The sequence below is a fragment of the Cajanus cajan genome, chromosome 2, assembly GCF_000230855.2.
Source record: "Cajanus cajan strain Asha chromosome 2, NIPB_CcT2T_4, whole genome shotgun sequence".
Classification (NCBI taxonomy): Eukaryota; Viridiplantae; Streptophyta; class Magnoliopsida; order Fabales; family Fabaceae; genus Cajanus; species Cajanus cajan.
This window is the reverse complement of record NC_138518.1, coordinates 53,410,594-53,435,662: the sequence shown is the minus strand read 5'-3', so window position 1 is coordinate 53,435,662 and position 25,069 is coordinate 53,410,594. Positions and strand designations below refer to the sequence as shown.

General features: G+C 42.7%; 3 protein-coding genes across 4 annotated transcripts; all 3 read left to right on the top strand.

The window, feature by feature from the left end:
• The first annotated feature begins 771 nt into the window (after positions 1–771).
• LOC145954365 (uncharacterized) lies at positions 772–15,960 on the top strand. Of its 2 annotated transcripts, none has more exons than XR_014431567.1 (2): positions 772–1,191; positions 2,570–2,655. XR_014431567.1 is itself a non-coding variant. In XM_083068434.1 (2 exons), exon 2 carries the CDS (start codon positions 14,878–14,880, stop codon positions 15,802–15,804), a length of 927 nt encoding a protein of 308 aa, XP_082924560.1. In that variant the 5' UTR covers positions 772–1,191; position 14,877; the 3' UTR covers positions 15,805–15,960. The 2 variants fall into 2 exon arrangements, 1 of the variants encoding a protein (XP_082924560.1); XM_083068434.1 differs by lacking the exon at positions 2,570–2,655 and adding an exon at positions 14,877–15,960.
• Positions 15,961–19,982: 4,022 nt separating this feature from the next.
• Positions 19,983–20,918, top strand: LOC109793966 (uncharacterized). The gene has a single exon (XM_020353443.2). It carries the CDS (start codon positions 19,983–19,985, stop codon positions 20,916–20,918), a length of 936 nt encoding a protein of 311 aa, XP_020209032.1.
• Positions 20,919–24,065: 3,147 nt separating this feature from the next.
• Positions 24,066–24,551, top strand: LOC145955034 (uncharacterized). Its single transcript, XM_083069731.1, has one exon. It carries the CDS (start codon positions 24,066–24,068, stop codon positions 24,549–24,551), a length of 486 nt encoding a protein of 161 aa, XP_082925857.1.
• The last annotated feature ends 518 nt before the right edge of the window (positions 24,552–25,069 follow it).

Here is a 25,069-nt window from a genome sequence, read left to right as displayed (position 1 = left end):
TGTTCTGCCCTAGAAATCACTCGGAGAGTTGATCCGACGAAGTTCTTGAGCCCCGAGCCATTTTGCTTGAGGATCGAACCTAGTCGAAGGGAAATCCTCCGGATTTCCATAGTTAAAATTTTATAGGAAGGGAGCGAGCGGGCTTGTAGAGCGAGGGAACGCCAAAAAGCTTCCCAGTTTTACGAAATATATAGAAAGCACGCTTCAAAGGTTTCTTCTTCAAAATCCTTCTTTTTACTGCTTTCTGTGTGCATATTTAACTGTCATCATGTAGATAGTTAATTTATAATTGCTTAGAATAAATAGGGGTAATTTAGTAATTCTACACTGTTATTTTAGAAATAATCTGTCATAGGGAACCCGAAAGGGGCGCTGTGGGGTGCTAACACCTTCCCCACGCGTAACCGACTCCCTTACCCGACTCTGGTTGTAATGGCCGAAGTCAATTTTTGAATCGATTGCCTTATCCCTTTTTCCAATGTTTTGAGTAAAACATTGGTGGCGACTCCAAAGAACCCTCATTTTGCGAAAACCACTAATCCATGGAGGGTCCCGCTTGGGATTAATATGGATTGGTGAATCATTTAATAAAATTGCTCGTTTGACAAGGTCTCAGTTTGAGAATACGTCATTCTAGCAATCCATATTTTCAAACAAATAAACGAGTCCAACCATCCTTCGCGAATGCCGAAAGCCCGTTTCGGGCCGGTGGCGACATGTTGACACATGTTGCATTTCATATGGTGGTGAGTTGCGAGTATTGCATGGAAAGGAATAAGATGGGTAGGAGATCGAAGGATAGGAACATAAGATAAATCTGGTCTTTCTGAGTGAATTTGAGGTTGTTTCAGAGCTTAGGGAGTTGAAATACTTCAAGGAATAGGATATTTGAGGTGAATAGGTGCTAAGGGTGAAATTTGGAAATTTTGAAAAATGGCTATATATAGGGACTTAGGACCGGAGGATTTCATTTGTCAGACAGAGACAGTTTTTAGAGAGAGAAAGTAGAGAGAGAAAGGCTCTGGTCTGGAGGGAAGCTGAGGACATATTTGGGAAGCTTATCAAGCCAGGATCAATCTTCACAACTGGAGTTTCAGGAGATTTGGCCTCTAAAGCCTTGAAAATTGAGATTGAAGTTTGAATTGGGAATTTGGGGGTTTGTCCAAATCTTGCATTTCTGAAGTTTCTGAGGTAAGGGTAGTACTTATAAGACTTAATCTAGTATGTATGGGTTTGAAATATCATATTAATTTCATGATTTAAGCTTGATTAAGGATGGATTGAGGAAAAAGGGGTTTGATAGGGTTTTCATGATTTCTTCATGATTTGCATGAATTAATGGTTAAAACTTGATTTTATTGCTTAAAATGTTGTTTCTGGATATTGTTTATGCTTTATAATGGTTCAATTTCGTGTAATTTGGATTGGATTCATGAATTGGAAGGAATTTTGATGATTTTCAAGTTTTCTGTCGTGAAAGTTACTATTCACATGAATAGTACTATTCATATGAATTCCATCTGATTGCATAATTTACTATTCATTCAATTTACTATTCATTCAATTTGAATTTACTATTCATTCAATTTGAGTTTACTATTCAGTCACGAATTGATTTCAGAAATTACTGTTCATGTGCATAGTACTATTACTATTCACATGAATAGTACTTTTCATGAGTATTTTGATTTTGTCATGAAAGTTGTAGCCTTAGATGTTAGCTTTCTAATGGCATTGGAATCACCCAAAAAGGAGGTCTAGAACTCTAGATATGATTGTTCTAGTGAATGATTTGGCATGGTTATGGAAAAGTATGTAATTATGAAATATGCTATGTGCATGTGGTTTGGAAAAGCTAATAGAACTCAGAGGAGTAAGGTTATGGTATGGAAGATCTCTTGGTGAGATCAGGATATAATCTTTGGAAAACTATAAAATTTGTGAATCCCATGGTGAGGATTCCAATAAGGAACTTTTCCAAGGATTATATAATAAACCACTTCAGATGTTAGGTGAATTCTGAAGTACTCCTCTAAGTATTCTATTTGCTACCGGTATGGGTCTGGGCCGAGTCATACCGATGGATGAGGTGGCTCCACCAGGATTACGTGACGACGTAAATCCAACTGTATATTTTCCATGAGAGGTTAGGCGTGGGACATGGGTTGCTGACATGTTTCACCGTATCAACACTTGGTTTGGATGGTGTTGAGGCCAACATTTGGTTTGGATGTGTTGGTTACATCATGGATTATACAGTGGTGTGACTTTGTTTTTGGATGTGGAATATGTATACATATGGTATGGATTGTATACATTGGTTATGGATTTCTTTATTAAATATGTATACATTGGTATGGATGTGTATACCTTAGATTCTGGATTGGTTTATATTTGGCATGGAAATAACTATTTTAATGTTCATTTCCTTGGTATGGATATGTATTGTTGATGAATATCTAGTTTAATGATATTTCATTTTATTGTACTATGGTTGGTTTTTATACGTGCTAACCCTTATGTTTCCATGTGGTTTGGACTGTGATGATCTCACTTTGTGGGGGAGCAGATCAGGTGTGAGGCTTTGGGATAGCAAGAAGTCTTTGGTAGCTGCTTTGAGAAGTAGCTAGGCTTAGAGCTTGACCAGCACCTAGGGTGTCTTATATGATGTTATTATGGGATTACTGTATAATTTTACTAAGACTGACTCTGATATAATTATGTTTGATATTATGAAGACCCTAGGCCGTCACATCAAAACCAACTAAAATAAAATGATATATAATATAGAAAATAGAGCAAAAGCCAGCTACGCTAGAGTGTAAAATTTGTCTTCATAATATCAAACATAATTATATCAGAGTCAGTCTTAGTAAAATTATACAGTAATCCCATAATAACATCATATAAGACACCCTAGGTGCTGGTCAAGCTCTAAGCCTAGCTACTTCTCAAAGCAGCTACCAAAGACTTCTTGCTATCCCAAAGCCTCACACCTGATCTGCTCCCCCACAAAGTGAGATCATCACAGTCCAAACCACATGGAAACATAAGGGTTAGCACGTATAAAAACCAACCATAGTACAATAAAATGAAATATCATTAAACTAGATATTCATCAACAATACATATCCATACCAAGGAAATGAACATTAAAATAGTTATTTCCATGCCAAATATAAACCAATCCAGAATCTAAGGTATACACATCCATACCAATGTATACATATTTAATAAAGAAATCCATAACCAATGTATACAATCCATACCATATGTATACATATTCCACATCCAAAAACAAAGTCACACCACTGTATAATCCATGATGTAACCAACACATCCAAACCAAATGTTGGCCTCAACACCATCCAAACCAAGTGTTGATACGGTGAAACATGTCAGCAACCCATGTCCCACGCCTAACCTCTCATGGAAAATATACAGTTGGATTTACGTCGTCACGTAACCCTGGTGGAGCCACCTCATCCATCGGTATGACTCGGCCCAGACCCATACCGGTAGCAAATAGAATACTTAGAGGAGTACTTCAGAATTCACCTAACATCTGAAGTGGTTTATTATATAATCCTTGGAAAAGTTCCTTATTGGAATCCTCACCATGGGATTCACAAATTTTATAGTTTTCCAAAGATTATATCCTGATCTCACCAAGAGATCTTCCATACCATAACCTTACTCCTCTGAGTTCTATTAGCTTTTCCAAACCACATGCACATAGCATATTTCATAATTACATACAACTTTTCCATAACCATGCCAAATCATTCACTAGAACAATCATATCTAGAGTTCTAGACCTCCTTTTTGGGTGATTCCAATGCCATTAGAAAGCTAACATCTAAGGCTACAACTTTCATGACAAAATCAAAATACTCATGAAAAGTACTATTCATGTGAATAGTAATAGTACTATGCACATGAACAGTAATTTCTGAAATCAATTCGTGACTGAATAGTAAACTCAAATTGAATGAATAGTAAATTCAAATTGAATGAATAGTAAATTGAATGAATAGTAAATTATGCAATCAGACGGAATTCATATGAATAGTACTATTCATATGAATAGTAACTTTCACGACAGAAAACTTGAAAATCATCAAAATTCCTTCCAATTCATGAATCCAATCCAAATTACACGAAATTGAACCATTATAAAGCATAAACAATATCCAGAAACAACATTTTAAGCAATAAAATCAAGTTTTAACCATTAATTCATGCAAATCATGAAGAAATCATGAAAACCCTATCAAACCCCTTTTTCCTCAATCCATCCTTAATCAAGCTTAAATCATGAAATTAATATGATATTTCAAACCCATACATACTAGATTAAGTCTTATAAGTACTACCCTTACCTCAGAAACTTCAGAAATGCAAGATTTGGACAAACCCCCAAATTCCCAATTCAAACTTCAATCTCAATTTTCAAGGCTTTAGAGGCCAAATCTCCTGAAACTCCAGTTGTGAAGATTGATCCTGGCTTGATAAGCTTCCCAAATATGTCCTCAGCTTCCCTCCGGACCAGAGCCTTTCTCTCTCTACTTTCTCTCTCTAAAAACTGTCTCTGTCTGACAAATGAAATCCTCCGGTCCTAAGTCCCTATATATAGCCATTTTTCAAAATTTCCAAATTTCACCCTTAGCACCTATTCACCTCAAATATCCTATTCCTTGAAGTATTTCAACTCCCTAAGCTCTGAAACAACCTCAAATTCACTCAGAAAGACCAGATTTATCTTATGTTCCTATCCTTCGATCTCCTACACATCTTATTCCTTTCCATGCAATACTCACAACTCACCACCATATGAAATGCAACATGTGTCAACACACAAACAAATATCACTTTCAGATATAGATGCTTGGAATAATGAGTTGCATGCCATAATACTTCACTTAACCAAGATGAGGAGGAAGGTGATCAGTCTTCTTCCCTCTTAATACTGGTTCAGTATAATGGTGTACAATGCATCATTCACCAAATTCATGCACACACATGCCTATACAAACTATCAAAACATCAACCTCTCATCTCATACTATAAAATCACTATCATGCTTAAATAACTAATCAAAATCACATTAACATACAACATGCATAGAAGTAAGTACATTCCAAATCCACATAAATAACATATACATACATACATATATACTAAATAACTTAGTATTTTCCATGGTGTTACAACTCTCCCCAACAACAAAAATTTTCGTCCCCGAAAATTCACTTACTCATAAAGAGATATGGGTATTGATCCTTCATTCTATCTTCCAACTCCCAAGTGGCTTCATTAGTAACCTCATCCCAAATAACCTTTACCAAATTGATAGATTTACCCCGCAATTGCTTAACTTTCCTATCTGCCACTGAAACTGGCTGTTTCTCAAAAGTTAAATTCTCCTTAACTTGCACTGCCTCTGATTCCAAGACATGACTCGGATCGTGAATATACTTTCTCAACTGTGAAACATGGAACACTTCATTCAGATTAGACAGAAATGGAGGTAATGCAATCTGATATGCCACTGATCCAATCCTCTTGAGAATTTGATACGGTCCAATAAACTTAGGATTCAACTTCTTAGCTTTGATAGCTCTTCCCACACCTGTGGTAGGAGTTACTTTCAAAAACACATGTTCTCCTTCTGAAAACTCCAAAGGTTTCCTCCTTTTGTCTGCATAAGACTTTTGCCTACTCTGAGTAGCTCTCATTCTTTCCTGAATTTGCTTCACCTTTTCAGTAGTCTGTAAGATGATCTCTGGCCCTACCATCATTGATTCTCCCTCTTTGAACCAACATAAAGGTGTTCGACACTTCCTCCCATACAGAGCCTCAAATGGTACCATTCCTATACTTGCATGAAAACTGTTATTATAAGTGAACTCGACCAAAGGCAACATTTCTTCCCAACTCCCTAGATGATCCAAAATACAAGCCCTCAACAAGTCCTCCAAAGATTGGATAGTCCTCTCAGACTGCCCATCAGTCTGTGGGTGATAAGCAGAACTGAGTCTCAATTTAGTCCCTAATGCCTGATGCAAACTCTGCCAAAATCGGGATGTAAAACGAGGATCCCTATCAGAGATGATACTGGAGGGCACACCATGTAATCTAACAATCTCCTTGACATACAACTGAGTTAATTTTTCCATGGACCACTTTATATTCACTGGAAGAAAATGAGCACACTTAGTTAATCTATCCACGATCACCCAAATAGAATCACAATTCTTAGCAGACCTTGATAATCCAACAACAAAATCCATGGTTATACTATCCCATTTCCATTCTGGCACTTCCATCATCTGTAACAAACCTCCTGGTTTTTGATGTTCTACCTTAGCTTTCTGACATACAATGCAAGATGCGACATACTCGGTTACCTCCCTCTTCATACCATTCCACCAAAACATTTTCTTCAAATCTTGATACATTTTTGTCATACTTGGATGTACACTCAACTTACTTTTATGACCTTCCTCAAGTATTAATTTCTTCAACTCCTCATCTTGTGGAATACAAATTCTGCCCTTGTATCTCAAAACTCCTTCCATATCTTGTTCAAATCCTTCAGCTTTCTCAGAACCCAACAATTTTCTAACCTTGTTCAATCCCGTATCCTGAACTTGTTTTTGTTTCACCATCTCCAAGAAATCACTAGTAATGGTAGTCATACCACAACTAATAAAATCTGAGGCAATCACAACATTAAGATTCATATCCCTGAATTTCTCTACCAACTCCATCTCTTTAACCATCATGTAAGACATATGAAGGGATTTTCTGCTCAAAGCATCTGCCACCACATTCGCTTTACCTGGATGATACATTAACTGAAAATCATAATCTTTCAAAAATTCAATCCACCTCCTCTGCCTCATATTTAACTCTTTCTGATCAAACAAATATTTCAGACTCTTGTGATCACTGAACACATCAAACTTTGCTCCATAGAGATAATGTCTCCAAATCTTCAAAGCAAAAACCACCGCAGCCAACTCTAGATCATGCGTAGGATAATTTCGTTCATGAGTCTTTAACTGCCTAGATGCATAGGCCACAACCTGTCTATCTTGCATAAGAACACATCCTAAACCTTGATGAGATGCATCACAATAAACTTCAAAAGATTTATTAGGATTTGGTAGAATTAATACAGGAGACGACGTCAGTTTCTCCTTTAACTCTTGAAAACTTTTCTCACACTCCTCCGTCCATACAAAAGGATGATCTTTCCTAGTCAGCTGTGTCAAAGGCATAACTATTTTAGAAAATCCTTCTATGAATCTTCTATAATAGCCAGCTAATCCCACAAAACCTCTAACTTCAGTAACTGATTTCGGACGTTCCCACCTCAAAACCGCTTCCACCTTAGTAGGATCAACTGCAATTCCTTGTGCAGAAATCTCATGACCCAAGAATTTCACTTCAGATAGCCAAAACTCACATTTTGACAGCTTTGCAAATAACTGTTTCTCCTTCAATACCTGCAAAACTGTCCTTAAATGTTCTCTATGTTCCTCCATAGATCTAGAATAAACCAAAATGTCATCAATGAACACCACAACAAATTTATCCAGAAAGGGTCTGAAAATCCTGTTCATATAATCCATGAAAATAGCTGGAGCATTCGTTACTCCAAAAGGCATAACAACATACTCATAATGACCATACCGAGTCCTGAAAGCAGTCTTTGGTATGTCTTCCTCCTTTACTCGAATCTGGTGATACCCCGACCTCAAATCAATCTTGGAGAAAACAGAAGCTCCCCTCAACTGATCCATCAAATCATTTATCCTTGGCAATGGATACTTATTCTTAATTGTCAATTTATTTAACTGTCTGTAATCCACACATAATCTCACACCACCATCCTTCTTCTTTACCAATAACACTGGTGCTCCCCACGGAGATACACTAGGTCTGATCATCTGCTTCTCCAAAAGCTCCTCAACCTGCTTTTTCAATTCAAACAACTCCGCTGGTGCCATTCTATAAGGAGAAATGGACACTGGTCCCGCCCCTGGTATAAGATCAATACTAAACTCTAACTCTCGCTTTGGTGGTAATCCCGGAACATCATCCGGAAAAACCTCTGGAAAATCTCTAACAACATCAATACTATTCAACAACTTCTCATTCTCTACACTGATAAAAGAGAGGATCATAAACCCAAGAGCTCCATCCTTCAACAACCCATCCACCTGTCCACTAGAAATAAACCTCTCCTGTTCAACAGTAGGAAAGATTAATCTCTTTTCTGAACAATCTATCAAAATCTTATTGGTAGAAAGCCAATCCATCCCTAAAATCACATCCAAATCAGATAGAGGTAAACAAAACAAATTCACTTTATAATTACGCCCTTCTACCTCCACTGGACATCTCAAACAAACTTCAGAAGTCAAAACAGACCCTGAAGCTGGGGTAGAAACAACTAGATCCACACACAAGGAACTCACAACCAAATTTAACCTTCTCACACGTTCATAAGAAATAAAAGAATGTGAAGCACCAGAATCAAATAGAATAAAAATATCATTACCATTAGCTTTGCCCTTTCCTTTTACCAGTTCAGATGACGTTTCAGCTTCAGCACCTGTTAAAGCAAAGACACGACCTGCTACAGTAGGCCGATCCACTTTCTGGTTCTCTCTAGCTGGAATATTTTTGACATTGCAATCTTTAGCCATGTGACCCACCTTGCCACATTTAAAACACGTATAGTTCTTTGTAGGACAGTCTTTCATCATATGTGGGCCTCCACAGACATAACATCTAATACTCTGAACATCTCTTGTAGTAGTAGTCCCCATCGGTTTCTTATTAGCATTTCCAATTTGAAACTGAGATGGTCTCTTTTGAGGATGTTTCCCCTACCAAATCCAAATGATCCCTCTGGACCCTTTGCCATTTTATTTCCTCCTTCAAATCTTTCCACTGTTTTTGCCTTTTCAACTAAAACTGGAAACTCCATAATTCCCATAGGAACAATAGTCTTTCTCAGCTCAAATCTTAGACCCTCACTAAACTTCCTACACCTCCAGGCTTCAGTGATAGCTTGAGAATAATATCTAGCCAAGTGTTCAAACTTGACCACATACTCTTGTACTGACATATTTCCTTGTTGCAGTCTCAAAAATTCAGCTTCCTTAGCATATCTGGCGCTATCTGGAAAATATTTCTCTAGGAATACCTTTTTGAAATTTTCCCAATTTACTGCCTCCCCTCTAGCCTCCATCATAGCCTGAGCACCTTTCCACCAGAAACTAGCCTCACCCACCAACATATAAATAGCATAAACTAGCTTTCTCTCCTCGGGACATTGCATCACCATGAAGATTTTCTCCATCTCCTCAATCCACTGGTCAGCAACTTCAGGTCCATCAACACCTGTAAATTGAGGAGGATTCCCTTTTCTGAACTCTGACAAGCCCCTATACTCATTAGGTACCTCAGCCCTAGCTGCTTCAGCTGCAGCCCGGTTGGTCTCCATCTGAGCCAACAAAGTATTCTGTTGTCCAATAGCAGCAGCAATTTGCTCCATAGCTTGAGCAATCTGTTGCGCATCCACGCCTGAAGAAGGATTAGAATTGTTTCCCCTACCAACCATCCTAATCAAGATAAAAGATCAAGGAACCCATGAGTTTACACCAAAACACATAAATAATTCCTTTCCAAAATCTATTTCCTCACAATAGAAACATAACAAGACCATTTCCCACAAATCCTAAAGAGACTCGACCAGCTCTGATACCAAAACTGTAATGACCCACCCTAGGCCGTCACATCAAAACCAACTAAAATAAAATGATATATAATATAGAAAATAGAGCAAAAGCCAGCTACGCTAGAGTGTAAAATTTGTCTTCATAATATCAAACATAATTATATCAGAGTCAGTCTTAGTAAAATTATACAGTAATCCCATAATAACATCATATAAGACACCCTAGGTGCTGGTCAAGCTCTAAGCCTAGCTACTTCTCAAAGCAGCTACCAAAGACTTCTTGCTATCCCAAAGCCTCACACCTGATCTGCTCCCCCACAAAGTGAGATCATCACAGTCCAAACCACATGGAAACATAAGGGTTAGCACGTATAAAAACCAACCATAGTACAATAAAATGAAATATCATTAAACTAGATATTCATCAACAATACATATCCATACCAAGGAAATGAACATTAAAATAGTTATTTCCATGCCAAATATAAACCAATCCAGAATCTAAGGTATACACATCCATACCAATGTATACATATTTAATAAAGAAATCCATAACCAATGTATACAATCCATACCATATGTATACATATTCCACATCCAAAAACAAAGTCACACCACTGTATAATCCATGATGTAACCAACACATCCAAACCAAATGTTGGCCTCAACACCATCCAAACCAAGTGTTGATACGGTGAAACATGTCAGCAACCCATGTCCCACGCCTAACCTCTCATGGAAAATATACAGTTGGATTTACGTCGTCACGTAACCCTGGTGGAGCCACCTCATCCATCGGTATGACTCGGCCCAGACCCATACCGGTAGCAAATAGAATACTTAGAGAAGTACTTCAGAATTCACCTAACATCTGAAGTGGTTTATTATATAATCCTTGGAAAAGTTCCTTATTGGAATCCTCACCATGGGATTCACAAATTTTATAGTTTTCCAAAGATTATATCCTGATCTCACCAAGAGATCTTCCATACCATAACCTTACTCCTCTGAGTTCTATTAGCTTTTCCAAACCACATGCACATAGCATATTTCATAATTACATACAACTTTTCCATAACCATGCCAAATCATTCACTAGAACAATCATATCTAGAGTTCTAGACCTCCTTTTTGGGTGATTCCAATGCCATTAGAAAGCTAACATCTAAGGCTACAACTTTCATGACAAAATCAAAATACTCATGAAAAGTACTATTCATGTGAATAGTAATAGTACTATGCACATGAACAGTAATTTCTGAAATCAATTCGTGACTGAATAGTAAACTCAAATTGAATGAATAGTAAATTCAAATTGAATGAATAGTAAATTGAATGAATAGTAAATTATGCAATCAGACGGAATTCATATGAATAGTACTATTCATCTGAATAGTAACTTTCACGACAGAAAACTTGAAAATCATCAAAATTCCTTCCAATTCATGAATCCAATCCAAATTACACGAAATTGAACCATTATAAAGCATAAACAATATCCAGAAACAACATTTTAAGCAATAAAATCAAGTTTTAACCATTAATTCATGCAAATCATGAAGAAATCATGAAAACCCTATCAAACCCCTTTTTCCTCAATCCATCCTTAATCAAGCTTAAATCATGAAATTAATATGATATTTCAAACCCATACATACTAGATTAAGTCTTATAAGTACTACCCTTACCTCAGAAACTTCAGAAATGCAAGATTTGGACAAACCCCCAAATTCCCAATTCAAACTTCAATCTCAATTTTCAAGGCTTTAGAGGCCAAATCTCCTGAAACTCCAGTTGTGAAGATTGATCCTGGCTTGATAAGCTTCCCAAATATGTCCTCAGCTTCCCTCCGGACCAGAGCCTTTCTCTCTCTACTTTCTCTCTCTAAAAACTGTCTCTGTCTGACAAATGAAATCCTCCGGTCCTAAGTCCCTATATATAGCCATTTTTCAAAATTTCCAAATTTCACCCTTAGCACCTATTCACCTCAAATATCCTATTCCTTGAAGTATTTCAACTCCCTAAGCTCTGAAACAACCTCAAATTCACTCAGAAAGACCAGATTTATCTTATGTTCCTATCCTTCGATCTCCTACCCATCTTATTCCTTTCCATGCAATACTCACAACTCACCACCATATGAAATGCAACATGTGTCAACACACAAACAAATATCACTTTTAGATATAGATGCTTGGAATAATGAGTTGCATGCCATAATACTTCACTTAACCAAGATGAGGAGGAAGGTGATCAGTCTTCTTCCCTCTTAATACTGGTTCAGTATAATGGTGTACAATGCATCATTCACCAAATTCATGCACACACATGCCTATACAAACTATCAAAACATCAACCTCTCATCTCATACTATAAAATCACTATCATGCTTAAATAACTAATCAAAATCACATTAACATACAACATGCATAGAAGTAAGTACATTCCAAATCCACATAAATAACATATACATACATACATATATACTAAATAACTTAGTATTTTCCATGGTGTTACAACTTCGTTCTCCTTCCTAACCGATGTGGGACTATATCCACCCCCCCTCAAGGGAGTCCAGCGCCCTCGCTGGCACACCGGCCCGAGTCCCGGCTCTGATACCAAATGTAACAGCCCAAGCAACCCGCATGTGGATATTGTCCGCTTTGGCCGCAGCCCTCACGGTTTTGCTTCTGGCAATGACACGCATGCCACCCCAAAACGCGTCCACCAAGGCAAGTCCTGCCAACCCCATCAGAGTAGCGCAGCGACCCCACATGGCCAGATATTGTCCCACAATGGGTTTTGTTCTAGGCAATGCCCTCATGGCATCCCTAAACGCGTCCACCAAGGCAAGTCCTGCCTTCCCCATCAGAGTAGCGCAGCGACCCCACATGGCCAGATATTGTCCCCTTTGCCCTCAGGCCTCAGGGTTTTGTTCTAGGCAATGCCCTCATGGCACCCCTAAACGCGTCTACCAAGGCAAGTCCTGCCTTCCCCATCAGAGTAGCGCAGCGACCCCACATGGCCAGATATTGTCCCCTTTGCCCTCAGGCCTCAGGGTTTTGTTCTAGGCAATGCCCTCATGGCACCCCTAAACGCGTCTACCAAGGCAAGTCCTGCCTTCCCCATCAGAGTAGCGCAGCGACCCCACATGGCCAGATATTGTCCCCTTTGCCCTCAGGCCTCAGGGTTTTGTTCTAGGCAATGCCCTCATGGCACCCCTAAACGCGTCTACACAAGGAAGGTATCCACACCCATATATATGGCATGCTTCGTTCTCCTTCCTAACCGATGTGGGACTATATCCACCCCCCCTCAAGGGAGTCCAGTGATGGGTTCCTTCTCCATGAAATGATGTAGGGATGAAGGAGAGGAAGCCTTGCCCTTGATCTAGGTTCAACAAGGTGGACAAAAGGAGGATATATGGTGAAGGAAAGGAGGTTGGCGTGAAAAGGGAGGTGTTTGGGCGGAAGCTATTTAGGAGATGGTGTTTGGTGATTTAGGTTGGCTCACTCCAAGGTAGGTGGAGGCCACTCTAGGTATCACTCTCCAAGGGTGGAGAATGAAGGTAGGCTAGCCGAATTTAGCTAGGGACTAAGGATAGGATTTGAGGCAAAGAAATGCTCTCTCAAATTCATATAATCCAAAGTATTTACAAGTGGTGGGGTGTTGGGTATTTATAGGAGGGGAGGCATCTAGGGTTGCATTTGGAGCAATGCATGGCCGAAATTCACAAGGCAAATGCACTCCAAATGCAATGCCAAATGAAACCTAGATGCTACTTGGTGGCCAAGGATGGAATCTAAGGGGTTAGATTGGCTACAAATAGGTGCATGATAAGTCCATGCAACCTTTGCCCTCCACTTGGGCCTAAGCCTTTTTAACACCAAAAATAGATCCAAAAACCACCAAAATAGGCGTCACCTCCTAATGGAATACCCTAGCCCAAAATAAAAACCCTAATCATCTAAAGCACCCCATAATACAAGGGTAAAATGGGAAATACAAGGAAAATAAATCCTATGACTAAAATACCCCAAAATACAAGGGTAAAATTGGCAAATAAAATAAACCCTATACTAATGAGGCTTAGGAGAGTACTAATACTCTATGATCATGAGGAGAGTATCCCTAGGTGTGTGAACACCCTCCTCCTCTTCAACCCTCCTAGCCATGGACCTAGTGATGGGGCCCACATGTGTCTTCAAGGATGGTCCTCCATCATCCAGCACCCTCGCTGGCACACCGGCCCGGGTTCCGGCTCTGATACCAAATGTAACAGCCCAAGCAACCCGCATGTGGATATTGTCCGCTTTGGCCGCAGCCCTCACGGTTTTGCTTCTGGCAATGACACGCATGCCACCCCCAAAACGCGTCTACCAAGGCAAGTCCTGCCTTCCCCATCAGAGTAGCGCAGCGACCCCACATGGCCAGATATTGTCCCCTTTGCCCTCAGGCCTCAGGGTTTTGTTCTAGGCAATGCCCTCATGGCACCCCTAAACGCGTCTACACAAGGAAGGTATCCACACCCATATATATGGCATGCTTCGTTCTCCTTCCTAACCGATGTGGGGACTATGGCATGCGTGTCATTGCCAGAAGCAAAACCGTGAGGGCTGCGGCCAAAGCGGACAATATCCACATGCGGGTTGCTTGGGCTGTTACATTTATAGACCCACATCGGTTAGGAAGGAGAACGAAGCATGCCATATATATGGGTGTGGATACCTTCCTTGTGTAGACGCGTTTAGGGATGCCATGAGGGCATTGCCTAGAACAAAACCCTGAGGCCTGAGGGTAAAGGGGACAATATCTGGCCATGTGGGGTCGCTGCGCTACTCTGATGGGGAAGGCAGGACTTGCCTTGGTGGACGCGTTTTGGGGTGGCATGCGTGTCATTGCCAGAAGCAAAACCGTGAGGGCTGCGGCCAAAGCGGACAATATCCACATGCGGGTTGCTTGGGCTGTTACATTTGGTATCAGAGCTGGTCGAGTCTCTTTAGGATTTGTGGGAAATGGTCTTGTTATGTTTCTATTGTGAGGAAATAGATTTTGGAAAGGAATTATTTATGTGTTTTGGTGTAAACTCATGGGTTCCTTGATCTTTTATCTTGATTAGGATGGTTGGTAGGGGAAACAATTCTAATCCTTCTTCAGGCGTGGATGCGCAACAGATTGCTCAAGCTATGGAGCAAATTGCTGCTGCTATTGGACAACAGAATACTTTGTTGGCTCAGATGGAGACCAACCAGGCTGCAGCTGAAGCAGCTAGGGCTGAGGTACCTAATGAGTATAGGGGCTTGTCAGAGTTCAGAAAAGGGAATCCTCCTCAATTTACAGGTGTTGATGGACCTGAAGTTGCTGACCAGTGGATTGAGGAGATGGAGAAAATTTTCATGGTGATGCAATGCCCCGAGGAGAGGAAGCTAGTTTATGCTGTTTATATGTTGGTGGGTGAGGCTAGTTTCTGGTGGAAAGGTGCTCAAGCTATGATGGAAGCTAGAGGGGAGGTGATAAATTGGGAAAATTTCAAAAAGGTATTCCTAGAGAAATATTTTCCAGATAGCGCCAGATATGCTAAGGAAGCTGAATTTTTGAGACTGCAGCAAGGAAATATGTCAGTACAAGAGTATGTGGTCAAGTTTGAACACTTGGCTAGATATTATTCTCAAGCTATCAATGTAACAGCCCAAGCAACCCGCATGTGGATATTGTCCGCTTTGGCCGCAGCCCTCACGGTTTTGCTTCTGGCAATGACACGCATGCCACCCCAAAACGCGTCCACCAAGGCAAGTCCTGCCTTCCCCATCAGAGTAGCGCAGCGACCCCACATGGCCAGATATTGTCCCCTTTGCCCTCAGGCCTCAGGGTTTTGTTCTAGGCAATGCCCTCATGGCATCCCTAAACGCGTCTACACAAGGAAGGTATCCACACCCATATATATGGCATGCTTCGTTCTCCTTCCTAACCGATGTGGGACTATATCCACCCCCCCTCAAGGGAGTCCAGCGCCCTCGCTGGCACACCGGCCCGGGTCCCGGCTCTGATACCAAAATTGTAACAACCCACCCTAGGCCGTCACATCAAAACCAACTAAAATAAAATGATATATAATATAGAAAATAGAGCAAAAGCCAGCTACGCTAGAGTGTAAAAATTTGTCTTCATAATATCAAACATAATTATATCAGAGTCAGTCTTAGTAAAATTATACAGTAATCCCATAATAACATCATATAAGACACCCTAGGTGCTGGTCAAGCTCTAAACCTAGCTACTTCTCAAAGCAGCTACCAAAGACTTCTTGCTATCCCAAAGCCTCACACCTGATCTGCTCCCCCACAAAGTGAGATCATCACAGTCCAAACCACATGGAAACATAAGGGTTAGCACGTATAAAAACCAACCATAGTACAATAAAATGAAATATCATTAAACTAGATATTCATCAACAATACATATCCATACCAAGGAAATGAACATTAAAATAGTTATTTCCATGCCAAATATAAACCAATCCAGAATCTAAGGTATACACATCCATACCAATGTATACATATTTAATAAAGAAATCCATAACCAATGTATACAATCCATACCATATGTATACATATTCCACATCCAAAAACAAAGTCACACCACTGTGTAATCCATGATGTAACCAACACATCCAAACCAAATGTTGGCCTCAACACCATCCAAACCAAGTGTTGATACGGTGAAACATGTCAGCAACCCATGTCCCACGCCTAACCTCTCATGGAAAATATACAGTTGGATTTACGTCGTCACGTAACCCTGGTGGAGCCACCTCATCCATCGGTATGACTCGGCCCAGACCCATACCGGTAGCAAATAGAATACTTAGAGGAGTACTTCAGAATTCACCTAACATCTGAAGTGGTTTATTATATAATCCTTGGAAAAGTTCCTTATTGGAATCCTCACCATGGGATTCACAAATTTTATAGTTTTCCAAAGATTATATCCTGATCTCACCAAGAGATCTTCCATACCATAACCTTACTCCTCTGAGTTCTATTAGCTTTTCCAAACCACATGCACATAGCATATTTCATAATTACATACAACTTTTCCATAACCATGCCAAATCATTCACTAGAACAATCATATCTAGAGTTCTAGACCTCCTTTTTGGGTGATTCCAATGCCATTAGAAAGCTAACATCTAAGGCTACAACTTTCATGACAAAATCAAAATACTCATGAAAAGTACTATTCATGTGAATAGTAATAGTACTATGCACATGAACAGTAATTTCTGAAATCAATTCGTGACTGAATAGTAAACTCAAATTGAATGAATAGTAAATTCAAATTGAATGAATAGTAAATTGAATGAATAGTAAATTATGCAATCAGACGGAATTCATATGAATAGTACTATTCATGTGAATAGTAACTTTCACGACAGAAAACTTCAGAAATGCAAGATTTGGACAAACCCCCAAATTCCCAATTCAAACTTCAATCTCAATTTTCAAGGCTTTAGAGGCCAAATCTCCTGAAACTCCAGTTGTGAAGATTGATCCTGGCTTGATAAGCTTTCCAAATATGTCCTCAGCTTCCCTCCGGACCAGAGCCTTTCTCTCTCTACTTTCTCTCTCTAAAAACTGTCTCTGTCTGACAAATGAAATCCTCCGGTCCTAAGTCCCTATATATAGCCATTTTTCAAAATTTCCAAATTTCACCCTTAGCACCTATTCACCTCAAATATCCTATTCCTTGAAGTATTTCAACTCCCTAAGCTCTGAAACAACCTCAAATTCACTCAGAAAGACCAGATTTATCTTATGTTCCTATCCTTCGATCTCCTACCCATCTTATTCCTTTCCATGCAATACTCACAACTCACCACCATATGAAATGCAACATGTGTCAACACACAAACAAATATCACTTTCAGATATAGATGCTTGGAATAATGAGTTGCATGCCATAATACTTCACTTAACCAAGATGAGGAGGAAGGTGATCAGTCTTCTTCCCTCTTAATACTGGTTCAGTATAATGGTGTACAATGCATCATTCACCAAATTCATGCACACACATGCCTATACAAACTATCAAAACATCAACCTCTCATCTCATACTATAAAATCACTATCATGCTTAAATAACTAATCAAAATCACATTAACATACAACATGCATAGAAGTAAGTACATTCCAAATCCACATAAATAACATATACATACATACATATATACTAAATAACTTAGTATTTTCCATGGTGTTACAACTCTCCCCAACAACAAAAATTTTCGTCCCCGAAAATTCACTTACTCATAAAGAGATATGGGTATTGATCCTTCATTCTATCTTCCAACTCCCAAGTGGCTTCATTAGTAACCTCATCCCAAATAACCTTTACCAAATTGATAGATTTACCCTGCAATTGCTTATCTTTCCTATCTGCCACTAAAACTGGCTGTTTCTCAAAAGTTAAATTCTCCTTACTATTCACCGTATCAACACTTGGTTTGGATGGTGTTGAGGCCAACATTTGGTTTGGATGTGTTGGTTACATCATGGATTATACAGTGGTGTGACTTTGTTTTTGGATGTGGAATATGTATACATATGGTATGGATTGTATACATTGGTTATGGATTTCTTTATTAAATATGTATACATTGGTATGGATGTGTATACCTTAGATTCTGGATTGGTTTATATTTGGCATGGAAATAACTATTTTAATGTTCATTTCCTTGGTATGGATATGTATTGTTGATGAATATCTAGTTTAATGATATTTCATTTTATTGTACTATGGTTGGTTTTTATACGTGCTAACCCTTATGTTTCCATGTGGTTTGGACTGTGAGATATAGTCCCACATCGGTTAGGAAGGAGAACGAAGCATGCCATATATATGGGTGTGGATACCTTCCTTGTGTGGACGCGTTTTGGGGTGGCATGCGTGTCATTGCCAGAAGAAAAACCGTGAGGGCTGCGGCCAAAGCGGACAATATCCACATGCGGGTTGCTTGGGCTGTTACATTTGGTATCAGAGCCGGGACCCGGGCCGGTGTGCCAGCGAGGGCGCTGGACTCCCTTGAGGGGGGGTGGATATAGTCCCACATCGGTTAGGAAGGAGAACGAAGCATGCCATATATATGGGTGTGGATACCTTCCTTGTGTGGACGCGTTTTGGGGTGGCATGCGTGTCATTGCCAGAAGCAAAACCGTGAGGGCTGCGGCCAAAGCGGACAATATCCACATGCGGGTTGCTTGGGCTGTTACATTTGGTATCAGAGCCGGGACCCGGGCCGGTGTGCCAGCGAGGGCGCTGGACTCCCTTGAGGGGGGGTGGATATAGTCCCACATCGGTTAGGAAGGAGAACGAAGCATGCCATATATATGGGTGTGGATACCTTCCTTGTGTGGACGCGTTTTGGGGTGGCATGCGTGTCATTGCCAGAAGCAAAACCGTGAGGGCTGCGGCCAAAGCGGACAATATCCACATGCGGGTTGCTTGGGCTGTTACATTTGGTATCAGAGCCGGGACCCGGGCCGGTGTGCCAGCGAGGGCGCTGGACTCCCTTGAGGGGGGGTGGATATAGTCCCACATCGGTTAGGAAGGAGAACGAAGCATGCCATATATATGGGTGTGGATACCTTCCTTGTGTGGACGCGTTTTGGGGTGGCATGCGTGTCATTGCCAAAAGCAAAACCGTGAGGGCTGCGGCCAAAGCGGACAATATCCACATGCGGGTTGCTTGGGCTGTTACAGACGCCAGGGAGTTGGCCGAACTGCGATGACAAAATGCCGAGCTCCGAGGTCTTAACCAAACATATGTGCCATCAACCCTTACTCTCCAAGAGGAGTCGGCATATCACGCCCCGACCGACCACGTGACCCAAACTCCTGTCAGCTCATTGATAGTTAACAAGGCCGATACCACCGCTCACTCCCTAAGGAACATTTAAACGTTTTCCTGACCCAGGCAACCCTCTCCACTCAGGACGACTCGGCTTTATGCTGAATATTTCCCACATCGCTGAAAGGAAGAGCTTTGAGTTGGTTTACGAGACTGCCGAGTGCCTCCATTGACTCGTTTGGTGAGTTGTCGTCCTAGTTCACCCTACAGTTTGCAACGAGTAAGCCGTACAAGACGACCTCATTAGCCTTGGCCGGGGTCCGTCAAGAAAAGAAAGAAAGCCTGAGAAGCTTCATGGACCGATTCAACAAGATTGCAATGGAGATTGGTGATCTTAATCCTGCCGTGGCATTGGACCGGCTAAGCACAGCCCTTAGGCCGGGGCCGTTCGTAAACAGTTTGTGCAAAAAACCACCCATTGATATGAATGACCTCCGACGAAGAGCCGAGAAGTATATGCAAATGGAGGAACTGGCTGAGACCCGAAACCAGGCCAGGGCCGAAGAGGGTTACGGCCGAAAGGAGCCAGCCCGAAAGCCCATGAAAAAAGCAAATGCCGAATCCTCGAGCACTCGACCGCCGAGAGGACCACGCTACACCGCCTACACCCCCTTGAATACGAGCAGGGTCAAGGTGATGGAGCAGGCCCTCGCTTCTGAAATCCTTGTAATGCCGAAGAGGGCGAACACTCCCCCAAGAGCCGATAAGGCGAAAGCGTGCCGGTTTCACCGAAACAGAGGACACTCGACCGAGGAATGCTCGGCATTAAGAGACAAACTCGAGGACCTCATCAAACAGGGCCACCTGTCAAGCTTTATTACCCCACAGAACCACCAGTCAAGAGGGAGTAACCGCCACCACTCACGTGAAGCACCCCCACCAAGAGACCGACGCCACCAATCCCGGTCAAACGAAAGGAGAGACCAGTCAAGGAATTCTCGAGAAGACGATGACCGACCGAGAAAGATAATAAATACGATAGCTGGGGGCTTCGCCGGGGGAGGTTCCACATCTTCGGCGAGGAAAAGACACCTCCGGGCCGTACGGTCGGTTAATAGTGTGAACCAGCCAAGGATGCCCAGGATGCCACCCATAACCTTCTCCGACCTAGATTTCCGGGGGGTTGATCCTGTTCAGGACGACCCCATGGTGATTTCCGTCAAAGTACAAAACTGCATCGTGAAGAAAACTTTGGTTGATCAGGGGAGCTCGGCCGATGTACTGGAATACATTTGTACAACTCGGAATCCCTGAGGAGAGCCTAGAGCCGTACCATGAGCCACTGGTAGGCTTCTCAAGCGAAAGGGTGATGACGAGAGGGTGCATCGACCTATACACCCGGTTCGGGTTCGATCAAAAGCCTTCCCGAGAGATCAAGATCCGCTACATCGTGGTGCACACAAACACGTCGTACAACATCCTACTGGGTCGACCCTCCATTAACGCCCTCGTAGTGATTGTCTCGACCCCACACTTGTGCATGAAGTTTCCGTCGAGAGATGGACAAGTGATAACCGTGCATGCTGATCAAAAAACGGCACGAGAATGCTATCTCTCCAGTCTTAAGGTACAGCCATTGGCCGACTCCCCGAGGACGAAGGGTGTGAATGTAGTAGGGCAGCAGACCACGGAAGACATCGAACTCGATCCTCGGTTAGGCGAAGAACGAATCGAGCCAACCGAGGACCTCAGGCCTTTTCAGCTAGGCAAAACACCCGAACAAATCACAAATATGGGATCTCAGTTGAGCGAAGCCGACGCAAGACGAATCGAGTACGTTGTGAGGAATAACTGAGACTTATTCGCGTGGAGGGCATCAGATATGCCAGAGATAGACCCCAAGTTCTTATGCCACCGGTTAGCCGTATGCCGAGACGCGTGACCCGTCGCGCAAAAGAAAAGAAAGATGGGGGAGGAGAAGCGAAAAGTCGCGGACGCCGAGGTGAAAAAGTTGTTGGAAGCTAAATTTATAAGGGAAGTCAGGTACACGACTTGGCTAGCTAACGTGGTCTTGGTAAAGAAGTCGAACGGAAAATGGAGAATGTGTACCGACTACACCGACCTCAATAAAGCATGCCCCAAGGAGGCTTATCCACTCTCTTGCATCGACCGACTTGTCAACGGAGCGTCCGGGCACTCTATCTTCAGCTTCCTCGACGCCTATTCCGGCTACAATCAGATAAGGATGCACCCTTCCGACGAGGAGAAGACGACATTCATCACTGAGAACGCCAACTTCTGTTACCGAGTCATGCGTTTTGGATTGAAGAACGCTGGGGCAACCTATTAGAGGTTAATGGACAAAGTGTTCTAGGGGCAAATTGGCCGAAACATCGAGATCTACGTGGATGATATGGTGGTCAAGTCCAATTCTCTCGCCGAACACATCACTGACCTAGCCGAAATCTTCGGCGAACTCCGCAAGCACAACATGAGGTTAAACCCCAAGAAGTGTACTTTTGGGGTCAAGGGATTCTTAGGCTTTATGCTATCGGCAAGGGGCATAGAAGCGAACCGAGACAAATGCCAGGCCGTGCTGAAGATGAGAAGCCCAAGCAACCTCAAGGAATTGCAACGCCTCTCTAGAAGACTAGTCGCCTTATCCCGATTCCTCCCACGGTTAGGCGACAAAATTAGCCCGATGACAAAGCTCTTGTGGAAGGCGTCGGCCTTCTCGTGGGACGAACACTGCGAAACAGCCTTCACAGCCTTGAAGACGACTTTGACGACGCCACCGACCCTTGCGAAGCCTGACCCTCTCAGCCCAATACTGGTATATTTGGCCGTGTCCGAGGAGGCGATCAGCTCGGTTCTGGTGCAAGAAAGAGAAGGCAACCAAGCTCCCATGTATTTTGTCAGCCGACTGCTACAAGATCCAGAAACCCGGTACCAGTTGATAGAAAAAGTGGCGCTCGGTCTAGTACACACTTCCCGACGCCTACGCCATTATTTCCAAAGACACCAAATTGTTGTACACATCGACTGCCCCATCGCTAAGGTGTTAAGGAAGCCCGAACTCGCCGGAAGAATGATGGCCTGGTCGATAGAACTCTCGCAGTTTGACATCACCTTCAAACCGAGGGGACCGATCAAGGCTCAGTGTTTGGCCGACTTCATAAATGAACTTCACCCACAAGGCCGATTCGAGGAACCATGGTGGACCCTCCATGTCGACGGATCCTCAAACAGCCAGGGGAGCGGGGCAGGAGTGATCCTAGAAGGACCGAGAGGGATAACTTTGGAACAATCCCTGCGCTTCCAGTTCAAGGCCTCGAACAACCAAGCCGAATACGAAGCTTTATTGGCAGGATTAAGACTGGCCGAGGACATGGGAGCATCAAAAGTCAAATGTCGAACCGACTCCAAGGTGGTGGCCGAGCAAGTTAAGGGAAGCTTCCAAGTAAAGGATCACGGCATGATGAAGTACTATCACGCTTATCAAAAAATAAAAGCGGGCTTTCAGGAGGTGTCAGTCGAGCACATCCCACGCGAAGACAATGCCCGAGCCGACCAGTTGGCTCGGCTGGCCGCAACCAAAAAGGCAGGGCATCTAAGAACGATAATCCAACAAGAGATTGACCGCCCTAGTGTCGATGCAGAAATGGTGGCAAATGTCAATGCCGACTGTGCCAATCAAGACGATTCCCAAGACTGGCGAGCCAAAATCAAAGAGTTCCTCGTAAGTGGAAACACACCAACCGATCCGTCCGAAGCAAAATGACTAAGAACCCAAGCCGGCCGATACGTTGTCATCGCCGACCAGCTGTACAAACGCGGTTTCTCTACCCCGTTACTCAAGTGCCTCAACTCCGCCGAGGCTGATTATGTGACGAGAGAAGTGCACGAGGGTATATGTGGACTGCATTCGGGAGCGAGGACAACCGTTTCTAAACTCTTACGAGCCGGATACTATTGGCCGACCATGAACACCGACTGTGCTATGTTCATAAAGAAGTGTCAGCCGTGTCAAAAGCATGGCAATTTGATCCATCAACCGGCCGAGCAATTACATTGCATTTCCCCAGCATGGCCGTTCGCCACTTGGGGTACTGATATACTCGGACCTTTTCCGGTCGCCAAGGGCCAATGCAAATTTCTCATCGTTGCTGTCGACCTGTTCACCAAATGGATCGAAGCCGAGCCCTTGGCATGTATCTCGGCTCATCAAGTCCAAAAGTTTTTGTGGAAGAATATTATCACCCGTTTCGGTGTCCCACACACTCTTCTGACCGACAACGGCCTGCAATTTACCGACCGAAAACTAAACGAATTCCTAGCCGGCTTAGGAGTGCAGCACAAGGTCACATCGGTCGAACACCCGCAAACGAATGGTCAGGCCGAGTCAGCCAATAAGGTTATCCTTTCAGAACTGAAGAAATGTCTAGGGGAAGCAAAAGGAGCATGGGCCGAGCAGCTACTCGAGGTGTTATGGGCATATCGATGCACACCCAGTCAACCACACAAGAAACACCTTTCCGGCTGGTCTATGGATCCGATGCGATGATCCTGGTGAAAATCGGAGAACCGTCATTCCGCCGAGCCCACTTTGACGAAGCAAGCAACGAAACCGAACTCCGAACAAACTTGGACACGATAGAAGAGATTCGTGACCGAGCACTAGTCGTAGCCGAGGCCACCAAGCAATGCTACAAGCGAAGATTCGACAGCAGGGTGAAACCAAGAGAATTTCGAGAAGGAGACCTCGTTTGGAGAGCCACATGCGAAGCAAGAAAAGATCCGAGACAGAGGAAGCTCGCCCTAAATTGGGACGGACCATTCCGCATCCGACACAACCTAAACAACGGAGCATTCAAGCTAGAATACCTATCAGGCGAACCTATTCCTAGGACATGGAATTCGACACACTTAAAGATGTATTACAGCTGATGTAATGGTGCACTCTTTTCCTTGACCGACTCTTTTTTCCCTAAGGAGGGTTTTTGGGTCGGCAAGGTTTTTAACGAAGCACTTCATTAATAAAAAGTTCAAAATTTCATCATAGTGTTTACGTTTTTATTCAATATTTAGGCCGAGAACTATCCCAACCACGACGAGGCCGAGCAATACTCGACCGACAACGACAAAGTGAACTCGTGCCAAACAGGTTTCCCTCCCGAGTACCCTCCTCGGCTAAGGATGCACCTAGGCCGAGCACTATCCCAACCACGACGAGGCCGAGCAATACTCGGCCGACAACGACAAAGTGAACTCGTGCCCAACAGGTTTCCCTCCCGAGTACCCTCCTTGGCTAAGGATGCACCCAGGCCGAGCACTATCCCAACCATGACAAGGCCGAGCAATACTCGGCCGACAACGACAAAGTGAACTCGTGCCAAACAGGTTTCCCTCCCGAGTACCCTCCTCGGCTAAGTATGCACCTAGGCCGAGCACTATCCCAACCACGA

Coding starts and splice junctions, on each gene's coding strand:
- LOC145954365 (XM_083068434.1), top strand. CDS start 14,878: ATGGTTGGTAGGGGAAACAATTCTAATCCTTCTTCAGGCGTGGATGCG.
- LOC109793966 (XM_020353443.2), top strand. CDS start 19,983: ATGGAGATTGGTGATCTTAATCCTGCCGTGGCATTGGACCGGCTAAGC.
- LOC145955034 (XM_083069731.1), top strand. CDS start 24,066: ATGGGCCGAGCAGCTACTCGAGGTGTTATGGGCATATCGATGCACACC.